This window comes from Malurus melanocephalus, unplaced genomic scaffold (assembly GCF_030028575.1).
Source record: "Malurus melanocephalus ecotype Western Australia unplaced genomic scaffold, MMel_1.1 scaffold_319, whole genome shotgun sequence".
Lineage (NCBI taxonomy): Eukaryota > Metazoa > Chordata > Aves > Passeriformes > Maluridae > Malurus > Malurus melanocephalus.
Genome location: NW_026623551.1, coordinates 805,077 through 815,958, shown reverse-complemented (window position 1 = coordinate 815,958; position 10,882 = coordinate 805,077). Strand labels below are relative to the sequence as shown.

At 56.9% G+C, this 10,882-nt stretch overlaps 1 protein-coding gene across 1 annotated transcript in view; it reads left to right on the top strand.

Moving 5' to 3' along the window:
• LOC130580248 (S-adenosyl-L-methionine-dependent tRNA 4-demethylwyosine synthase TYW1-like) overlaps window positions 1–10,158 on the top strand; it is an 82,063-nt gene extending 71,905 nt beyond the window's left edge. The window contains exons 12-13 of the mRNA XM_057377610.1: window positions 1,174–1,341; window positions 9,245–10,158. Of these exons, the coding sequence (XP_057233593.1) occupies window positions 1,174–1,341; window positions 9,245–9,466 (390 nt within the window). The 3' untranslated portion in view covers window positions 9,467–10,158. The remainder of the gene's footprint in view (window positions 1–1,173; window positions 1,342–9,244) is intronic.
• The last annotated feature ends 724 nt before the right edge of the window (window positions 10,159–10,882 follow it).

Below are 10,882 nucleotides of genomic sequence, written 5' to 3'. Positions count from 1 at the left end.
GGAAGGAAGGAAGGAAGGAAGGAAGGAAGGAAGGAAGGAAGGAAGGAAGGAAGGAAGGAAGGAAGGAAGGAAGGAAGGAAGGAAGGAAGGAGATAGTGAATGAAAGGAAATAAAAATAGTGAAAGGAAAGAAAAAAGAGAAAGAGGAAAAAAAAAAGACAATAAAGAAAGAGAGAAAAAACGAAAAGCGAGTTTGAGGTCATGACTAAGACTGAATCAGTAACTTCAGGAGGTTCAGGTGATCTGATCTCCAGTTTAGGAGCAGCAGTTTAGGAGCCAGAGTGGTGAGGCTGGATAAGGAATGTTGGCTGTGGCACTCGGTGCTCTGGGCTGGTGACATGGTGGGGATTGGTCACAGGCCCTTGGCCAAAGTCCCTCTGCATCTTTCCTGTGGCTCCTTCAGGCCCTGCMAGGCCACCCTAAGCTCACCCCAAAGCTTCTCTCCAGATGAACATTCCCAGSTCTCCCAGCCTTCCCTCCCAGCAGAGCTGCTCCATCCCTCTGCCCATCCTGGAGCCTCCTCTGGGCTCCTCCAGCACCTCCAGGGTTCTTCCAGCTGCTCCAGGGCTGGGGCAGCTCTGCAGTGGGGKCTCACCTGGGCACAGGGGCACGATCCCAATCCTTTTCCTGCTGCCCACACTKGGGCTGAGCCCAGGGCATGGGGATTTGGGGCTGTCAGGACATGTGCGATGGTTCTGTGAGGGGCTGGAGTGAGCTTGGGATGGATCCTGGAGGACGGAGAGATCACATCCTGGGCTTGGGAGGAAGAGGTCAGAGCTCCTTCCCTTTGTGGCACATGGACAGGATCTCTGGGAGTGTCCCAGTGACACGGGTGGCACTGGCTGTCCATGGGACTCCTCCAGACAGGTGACCTTTCCRTCCCCAGTAAGCTTGTGAAGGTCCCTGTGTCACTCAGGAGCTCTGTCCCTTTGAACCCCATCAGAGCAGAGTTCCAGGGCCAGCCCAATCTGTGTGGCACGGCCAGGGACCCCTGGCACCCAGGGGTGGCACCCAGGGGGTGTGTCACCATGGRAGGGACCCATCTTTGGTGCCAATTCCCAATCCGTGACCTTGCCATGAGATCCAGTGTTGGGGAGGGGTGGGGGGTTGATCCTGCAGGATTTGCTGTGGCTGGCACCGCCCAGGGCCGAGCTGACCATCTGTCTGTCCCCAGGGTGTGACATACTGCGGGGACAGCGCTGCCAGCAGCCTGAGCATGGCCAACGTGCCGTGGCACGGCGAGGTGCTGGCCTTCACACAGGAGCTGGCACAGCTGCTGCCCGACTACGGCATCGCCTGCGAGCACGAGCACTCCAACTGCCTGCTGCTGGCACACAGGAAGGTGAGCTGAGGGGCACGGGGTGTGGGCAGCACACACACACATGGCTGTGCTTCCTAACGGGCCAAAAGTCCTTTGTTCCGTGAATCAGCCTCATTTATTCACCTTTGCATGTTCTCATTGGTGTTASACATTCATTGGCCRCCAAACTGCCCCAGCAGATTCCTTGGGTGTCGTGTAACTGCAGCACACCACCAYTGGTCACTATAGCACTCACAAAAACACCTGGTGCAGCTTTGGTGCTGTTCTTCTCCTTCTGTTGTTTAAATTTTTTACTTCTGTTGATGCCACATTCTCACAGGTAGAAATACCAGCTCTATCCCTTGTTTCTCWSGGTTATGGAACTTGCCTTTCACGTCTAGTTCAGCTGAATCATTCCCACAGTTGGCCAAAGTGACAGGAGAGAGCAGGRGTTTTCCAAGGGTAACAAGGCCCTTKTTTTGTAGGGTTTTRCTGATCCCCAGYACCAGRGTGYCTCTTGGGAGCTGCTGCAYCATTGCCCTGTTGGCTTCTCACAAACGTCCTCTCTGCAGTCACCGTGGGATTGTTGAGGGTGGAAAGGCCCTCTGGGGTCATCGTGCTCAGCCCAGCYCTGCCCCCTGTCCCCAAGTGCCACATCCACAGGGCTGTTAAACTCCCCCCTGCCCCAGGCAGCCCATTCCAAAGCTTCCTGAGCCTCTCCAGCCACTGGGAGGAGAATCCATGGGGCCCCCAGGATTCCAGCCATTCCCATCCCCCTGGATCCCATTTTCAACCCAGGGATGCCCTGGTGTTCTCCTGTTTATCTGAGCCTCCTCTCCAGAGGCAGAATCATCGTATTGGAATCAGAGAATCATGGAATYCTTTGGGTTGGAAAAGCCCCCCAAGATCATCGAGTCAAACCATCCTCCAGCACTGCCAAGGCCACCACTGCCCCCTGTGCCCGAGTGCCACATCCACAAGGCTGTTAAACCTCTCCAGGGATGGGGACTCCACCCTGGGCAGCTGTGCCAGGGCTGGACCAACCTTTCAGTGACGAAATTTTCCACAGTGTCCCCCCTGCCCCTGTCCTGGCCCAGCCTGAGGCCGTTCCCTCTCCTCCTGTCCCTGTTCCCTGGGAGCAGAGCCCGACCCCCCCCTGGCTGCCCCCTCCTGTCAGGGAGTTGTGCAGAGCCACAAGGTCCCCCCGGAGCTTCCTTTGCTTCAGGCTGAGCCCCTTTCCCAGCTCCYTCAGCCATTCCTGGGGCTCCAGACCCTTCCCAGCTCCATTCCCTGCCCTGGACAGGCTCCAGCCCCTCCAGGTCTGTATTGTCCTGTTGTGCCAGTTTCTCTGGGCACCCTGTGCCAGGCCCTCACCACCCTCATGGTAAAGCACATTCTCGTATATCCAATGTAAACCCACCCTGCTGCTGTTTGAGTCCATCCTCCCTTGCAACAGGTCCTGCCGGAGAGGTTTGGCACCATCTCCCCTTCAAGGACTGGGAGGGAAATGAAATGAAATGCCAGAAAAAGAATTCATTTGAAAGGATACAGGAAATGAAAAATAATGAGTGAATACTTGCTTTCTGAGATTCAGAAAAGGTGAATAGAAAGAAAGCAGAAATATAAAATAATGTGCCAGCTGGGCACCTGATGGAATTGTAGAATGGTTTGGGTGGGAAGGGACCTTAAAGCCGATCCCACTCCATGGCAGGGACACCTCCCACTGTCCCAGGCTGCTCCCAGCCCCAATGTCCAGCCTGGCCTTGGGCACTGCCAGGGATCCAGGGGCAGCCACAGCTGCTCTGGGCACCCTGTGCCAGGGCCTCCTCACCCTCACAGAGAGGAATTTCTCCTCACTATCCAACCCAAACCTACTTTGGWATCTGCAGAGGGCCCAGCTGGGAAGGAGCAGAGAAAACTAGGACACCTGGCACTGGCTGTGTTTGAACTCACCTTAAATTGGCTTTATTTACAATCTCACTYCTGGCTGTTGCCACTGGCAACTGCTCCTGAGAAAGCAAAATCTCCATTTGCATTGTGGGGTCCAGGCAAAGCAAACAAACAGATTGCAGGAGCTTCTGCAGGCAGGACTGAAGTGACACCATGGGCAAGGGGAATAAATTGGTACCTGCCCAGGAGGAATTCAGCAGCTGCTTCTGCTTCCACAGCCATTAGCACAGGCTGTCTGTGGGAAACAATCTGTGCTCACTGCTAGAATAGCTAATAAAAAATAAATTTATTTCCATTATGGTTTAATTTTTCAGTTTCAGGCTCTAGTGGAGAATAAAATCTGTCAATGCCTATTATTTGCAGGAAAACYTGTGCTCTGGGATTGATCAAGCTGCAGTGAGTAATTGCAAAATCAAGGGGGTCTTTAAAAAATTAAGGAGTTGCAGAAGAGTGTAACAAAAATCATTAAGAAATGTGATTTATTTGACTGCGGTCTCCTAGGTCTGAGGCTGGAGGTGTTCAGACAATGYTCCTGATAAATTTAATGGTGCTGTTGGATGCCAGGCTGTGGGAAGGAGTCTGGGAATGTCAGGAACAATTCCTGCAGCTGCTGCCTGGGATGGATGTGCCTCATTGATTGGCAGCTGCCCGTGATGAGTGATGGCTCAGGACTGGAGCTCTGACATCTCTTAAGGGCAGGGATTTAGAGGGAACAGGGATTTTAGGGAGAGCAAAGTGCAGGTTTGAAGTCTGGTGTGATTTTCTTCTCTCTGGAGGTCACGGGGGGGGCACTGAGATGGGAACTGGGGCATTTTTGTGACCTTCAGTGTCCTAAAATCTCCCATTCAGCTCCCAAGTCTGTTCCCACTCACAATTCCCATTTTCAGCAGTGGGTTCTGGTCTCTGGAGTGTCTGCAGGTACATCTGAGGTGTCCCTGGGAGCTTTCAGCCCTCGAGGAGTGGTAGCTCCCATCTCAACCTCAGAGGGCTTTGGATCCCAGTGGGGTTCAAAAACTCCTAAAAACCAAAGTCTTATAGCAAAAGTTTTGATTCCCACTTAACCCTCACAGAGCCATAAAGAGATGCCTGTGCCCTGCATCCCATGGCCGGAGAATCCCTTTGTTCCTGGGATTTCTGTGGCTTTGGGGTCTCAGCTCCTCGGAATCCCACTGTGGTTTGGGGAAGGACCTCAAAGCCATCCAGTGCCACCCCTGCCATGGCAGGGACACCTCCTGCTGTCCCAGGTGCTCCAAGCCCCAGTGTCCAGCCTGGTGTGGGTGGGGTCCTGCTGGAGCCTGAGGGATGRGTGGGGGCAGCCAGGGCTCCCCAGGGTGGCAGAGCTGCTCTTCCCTGCCCTTCCTGCCTCCCAGCTTCCCCTTGGTTTCCTTTTCTCTTTGGGAKCTCCCTGGTGTGGTTGGGCTCCTCTTTGATTCCTTAGCGACAGTGATGAGTTCTTGAGTAATTCTCCTTGCTTTCGAGTAAATCCCATAAACCATGGCCACAAAAATGGGATTTGTGGCACCACTTTGAACTGATGGGCTGAGATATCGACACAGCAGCCACTTCTGATGTAACAGCTAATTCCAGGGACCTTCTCCARAGAGAGGCCCGAGGCTTCTGCTGTTGCTGGGCTGGAGCAGTGAATGTTTCCCCCAAAGGGCCATAAGGAGCTCCTGAGAAGGGGGAAGGGGCTGCAGCTGCCCCTTGCGGTGACGATTTCTCTGGAGTAAATTCAGTATCTCAGTAATTCCTGGCCTAAAGCCTGTGCCCCACAGTGTGGGTTTTGCTTTCCATGTGTCCTGTCCTTATCCCAGAGCACTTCCTGGCAGTTCCATCCCCTTCTGGTCATTAACCCTCTCCCCCCTGGAGCAGGTCAGTCGTTTTCCAGCTCCCTGGGCCTTCACAGCCATTTCTGTCAGTGCCATGAGCTGCTGCTGCCCTGGCATCCCAGAGCTGTGGGACAGAGCAGAAGGGTTCCATGGCTGGGCACCCCTGGGGTGACTCCCATGTCCCTCGGCCATGCACAGCCCAGGGAGTGCTCCTGCAATTCCAGAGGTTTCGGCTCCCAGGGAACCTGAGCAGGGTGGGCTCAGCACTGTGCTGCCCCAGCTTTTCCCACTATAATTCCTCAGAACCCTGGGATTGGGTGGGAACTCCTGGGGCAGCGGGAGGCGCCYGTGCCCGTGGCAGTGGGTGGAACTGGATGAGCTTTAGGGTCGCTTTCCACCCAAAGCATCCCAGGATCTGTGGGGCTACAGTGATGGGGGATCACAGCCCCTCCCAAGGAGATGCTGTGGCTGTGGGATTGCCTGGCCAGGGGTGCCTGTCCCTTCCATCCGCCAGGAATTGTCCTTGTCCTGCCTGGGGGGGATGGGATGGGCCCGGGAGGCTGTGGGTGCGTCCAGTGGGTGTGTCTGAGTGTGTCTGGGTGCGTCCAGTAGGTGTGTCCAGGTGTGTCTGGGAGGCTCTGGGTGTGTCCGGTGGGTGTGTTCTGTGGGTGTGTCCAGGTGTGTGCGATGGGTATGTCTGGGTGTGTCTGGGTGGGTCCTGTGGGTGTGTCTGAGTGTGTTCAGGTGTGTCCAGTTGTGTCCAGGTGTGTCCAGATGTGTCCTGTGGGTGTGTTCAGGTGTGTCTGGGTGGTCTGGTGGGTGTGTCTTGTGGGTGTGTCCAGGTGTGTTTGGGTGTGCCCAGGTGTGTCTGGGTGTGTCTGGTGGGTGTGTCCATGTGTGTCCAGGTGTGTCCGGTGGGTGTGTTCGGGTGTGTCTAGGTATGTCCGAGTGTGTCCAGGTGTTTTTGGGTATGCCTGTGTGTGTCCAGGTATGTCTGAGTGTGTCCAGGTGTGTTTGGGTATGCCTGGGTATGTCCAGGTATGTCCGAGTGTGTCCAGGTGTGTTTGGGTATGCCCGGGTATGTTCAGGTGTGTCCAGCTGTGCTCGCAGGAGCCTCTGGAGCGGGGGAAGGCGCTGGAGCTGCTCCGTTCCGAGCACCCGGCCCTATTTAGGGAGGAACAGGAAGCCCTTCAGTGCCAGYTGCACATCCCTGACCAGGGGACACCAGGGACAAAGAGTCCAGCTGGGCCAGTCCTYCCCGCTCGGGCCTGTGGAGAGGAGGACCTGTCCTTGAGAACCAGCATCTGGATCCGGGGGGAAAACCAAACCTGGAGGCAGAAGGTCCCAAAGGGGGGAACACCCCGGGGTCTGCAGCAGAAAAGGGCATGGGGTGAGCCCCAGCGTGGGCCGGGTGTCCCCAGGGTGGACAGGGTGTCCCCAGGGTGGATAGGATGTCTCAGCAGCCCAAACAACCTCCTTGGAGCAGGTGTGAGTACAGAATGCTGSAATCCCCAGAGGTTTCTCCCTTTCCTGTCCCCTCCCAGCGGGAAGGTGGCCCTGCTGTTGTTTCAGTGGTTCCCAGCAGCTCTGTTGTGCTGAGCTGATCCCGTTTGATGCTGGGAATGGGAAGGGCCGGGATGGAGCCTTGCCCTCTGTGGGCAGCTGGGCTGTTCTGCTTGGCAGTGGGTGAGGGTTAAAAACCCCAAAGCTGCCATAATGGTTTTCCCTGAAATAACTGTGCTGGGCTCAGGGGGATCAGCACAAGCTCCATGGGCTGTAGCACTGCCCGGCTCACATTGGGCTGTCCCACCCTCTGAGTACAGATCATGAATGCCATCCCTGGGCATGCTCTGTGCTGCTCTGCAGGTGCTGCCCCTTCTCTGACACCTCTGGGTGCTCCTGAGCACGATTGGAGTCCCTGAGTGGGGCCCTACAGGTCTGCTGCCTGTTCCCACCTGAAATCCATGGGAATTCCRTCTGTTCCCAGCTCCTGCCTGCAGAGTTCTGAGGGGTTTAAAGCTCAGTTGTCCCCAGGATTTTCCTTCAGCCCCATGGGTGTGGGATGTGAAGGGACCCAGCTGTGTGTGCCTGGTGTCCCAGGCCTGTGGGATCACAGTCATGGAATGAGGTTGGAGGGACCCCAAATCCCACCCAGTGCCACCCCTACCATGGCAGGGATACCTCCCACTGTCCCAGGCTGCTCCCAGCCCCAATGTCCAGCCTGGCCTTGGGCACTGCCAGGGATCCAGGGGCAGCCACAGCTGCTCTGGGAATTCCATCTCGGCCCTCCCCACCCTCCCAGRGAAGGATTATTCCCAATCTCCCATCCAACCCTGAAGCCATTTCCCCTGCACCCTAAAGGCTGTGCTGGGTCCTCTGCTTTGGGGTTTGCTGCTTTTTCATTTGCTGTGTTCATGAGTCAACTCTGGAGGCAGCAGAGGGTTTTCTGGGAGCTGTGACACTGGGACATTGTCACCTTCACCTGCCCGGTGAGGGGAGCTCAGCGCTTCAGGCCCTGACTCCTCTTTGGGATTGGGAGTTTTCCTTTGCAGGTGATGTGTTGTCTCCTGTGCCACTGCTGTCCTGGTGGCCTCACACCTCTCCCCACCTTGGCACAGGAGCCTTGGGCACCGTGTGGGTGTCAGGAGCAGTTTCCAGTCCCTGCTGTGACTCTGCAGTGTCCCCTCCTGGCTCTGGCTCCGCTGTGGTTCCACGGGCGGGGACGGCCATGGCTGATTGCAGAATTCCGGGGCTGTCAGCAGTTTTTCCAACCAAAAAAGCTTTTAGCTCTTGGGCACAAAGTCAAGTGCCATTTAAATGCACAGCCATCAAGTTTTGGGGGAAAAAAATCCACAATAATCAGGGAGCCGGTCTGTTTTCCCTCTTYTTTTTTTTGGATGAAGTGCGTAATAAGCTCTTAGCTGAGATAAATCCTAATTGAGGCTTCAGCCAAGGCTGGGCTAAATGAGCAGAGTGGGTCTGGGAGACAAAAGCAGCTCTAGCTTGTCACAGGGAGCCATTCTTCACACGGAAAGAGGATTTGTCATTAATCCTCTTCCTCTTCCCCGTTCCTAAATGCAGCCCTCGTGCCCTTTCCAGAGTCTCCCACATCCATCCCAATCCCTGTGGCTCTGGGGCTGCTCCTGGGCCCTTGTCCCAGTCCCACACTGGGTTTTGGGGTGGCCTTGGCAAGGTCCCTCGTCAAGGGGCACCTGGGCATGGCCCCGAACTCAGCCCTTCGCTCCAGGGCACTCCCAGCTCCCCACAGGGAGGGTTCCCCATGGAAGGGGCAGCTGGCAGGGGCAAAAGGGCTGGGAAGGCTTTGGTATGGTTTCAGGATTTTCCCTCCTGGGAGATGGGGCTGARTGGGGTAGGATCTGGTACTTTGAAGGGTCCAGCAAAGCATCCAACAGTGCAGCCCTTGTGGATCATCCCAGGATCCTGGAATGGGCTGGAAGGAACCTCAAATCCCACCCAGTGCCACCCCTGCCATGGCAGGGACAGCTCCCACTCTCCCAGGCTGCTCCCAGCCCCAGTGTCCAGCCTGGCCTTGGGCACTGCCAGGGATCCAGGGGCAGCCACAGCTGCTCTGGGCACCCTGTGCCAGGGCCTCCCCACCCTCACAGGGAACAATTCCCTCCCAATAGCCCATCCATCCCTGCCCGCTGGCAGTGGGAAGCCATTCCCTGTGTYCTGTCCCTCCATCCCTTGTCCCCAGTCCCTCTCCAGCTCTCCTGGAGCCCCTTTAGGCTCTGGAAGGGGCTCTGAGCTTTCCCTGGAGCCATCTCCTCTCCAGGTGAGCACCCCCAGCTCTCCCAGCCTGGCTCCAGAGCAGAGGGGCTCCAGCCCTTCTGGCTCCTCTGGGCTCTCCCCAGCAGGATGAGGCTGTTCCTGTGCTGAGATTCCAGGGCTGGGGCAGCTCTGCAGGGGGTTCTCAGCTGAGCAGGGCAGAGCAGGGATGGAGGATCAGTTCCCTGCTGGCTCCGGGTGTTTATCCTCCCCAGTCCCTTCTGTTTTCCCCTTAAAGCCATTCTACAGGAGCCCGRGGCTGGCATCACCCTGCCTGTCCGTGTGGGGCAGAATTACAGGAATTAAAGACCCCAGCCCATCCCCACCCTGGTGCTCTCAGCAGCATTTGGGGCTCCCTGACGGGTTCTTGTCCTCAGTTCCAGGTGGAGGGCGAGTGGCGGACCTGGATCGACTACRGCCGCTTCCAGGAGCTGGTCAGGGAGCGCGAGCGCAGCGGCGGCGCCAGGACCTTCACAGCGGCYGAGTACACGGCCAGGACTCCCCCCTGGGCTCTCTTCGGGGCTGCAGAGCGGGGATTTGACCCCTCAGACGTGAGGTTCCAGCGGAGGAACAAGGCACGGGACATCTCGGGGTGCTGAGGGCTGGGCTTGCCCACCCTGGGCTTCGTTTGCAGGCTGGCACCGAGTTCGGGTCCATCCGCCTGGATTATCCCGATGTTTGAAAGGGGTCACGCCTGGATTGAAACCCTCCTCCCAGTTTTTAGGATTTTCTGAATGACGATGTTGAAAATGTTCTTACTGGAGATAAATCAGAGCTGGTTCAGCATCAGGGGAGGGGGGCAGTGCCTGGGGTCTCCTCAGTGGGGAATGTTTGGGGTGGGATATGGGGCCAGAGCATTCCTCGGGCTCCTGGGCAAGGAGAACCGGCCTGTGCTGGCAGCAGAACATCTCACATCCAACAGGGAAATGCTAGGGGGGTTTCAGCCCCCAGGAGCCCTAAACAACAGGTCTGGTCCTAAAGAGACCTGTCAGGTTCCAGCTGAGGGTGCCCAAGGTCCAGCTGGGGGTGCCTGGTGTCCGGCTGCGGGTGCCCAATGTCTGGTTGGGGTGCCCGGTACTCAGCTGGGTGTTCCCAGTGTCTGTCTGGGTGTTCCCAATGTCTGTCTGGGGATGCCCTGTGTCCAGCTGGGTGTTCCCAATGGCTGGCTGGGGGTGCTCAGTGCCTGGCATGGGTATTCCATCTCTCTTTTTAAAACCACCCTCTTTTCCTAAGCTTTCCTTAGGAGTTCCTAAAGCAGAASGAAATAAAGGAGTTTTTCTAGAGTGCCCACGTGTGTGGCTGCCATGCAGGGTTTGGCAGAGGGTGGCAGGTGGGCTGGGAGCACAGGGGGAGCACCAACTTGGTGTCACAGCTCCTTCCTGACACACGTGGAGGGAGGGGAGGCACTGCTGAGGCCATGGGGGATGCATGGGGGTGCCTTTCCTGAGCATCTTGGCAAAAAATCACAGACTCCCAGGATGGCTGGGGTTGGAGGGACCCTAAAGCTCATCCAGACCCAGCCCTGCCGAGGGCAGGGGCACCTCCCAGTGGCCCAGGGTGCTCAGCTGTAGGGCATTTCCCCTTCTGTAGGGTCAGCTGTAAGGTTCTGAAGTAAAGAAAACCGATTAATTCTGCAGAACAGCTCACAAGAGCAGATCCCGTGAACTGGCTGCGCGAGGGCTCAGCTGCAGTTTGGGGCCTGGCGTGTTCGGGGTCCAGCAGGACCCACCCCATTCCCAGCCCTTTGGCACCTCTTCCTCTTCCCTAAACGCCCCCATCCCACACCCACCTCCCTGACAGAGCCCCCCAGTCCATCCCAGTTCCCTGCTGGGCCCTGTGAGCCCTGGCAGCTGCTGGAGCTGCTTTGGGATGGGACTGTGCCCTGGAAGGTCCCGGGGCTGCTGAGGGAGTTGGCTCTGGGTGTGAGATGTTCCATAAATTCCCGACAGGACCTTCCTTTGGAAATCCTGGGGGGTCTGAAGAGAAATGTGYTTGCCCAGTGCTGGGCACCAGTG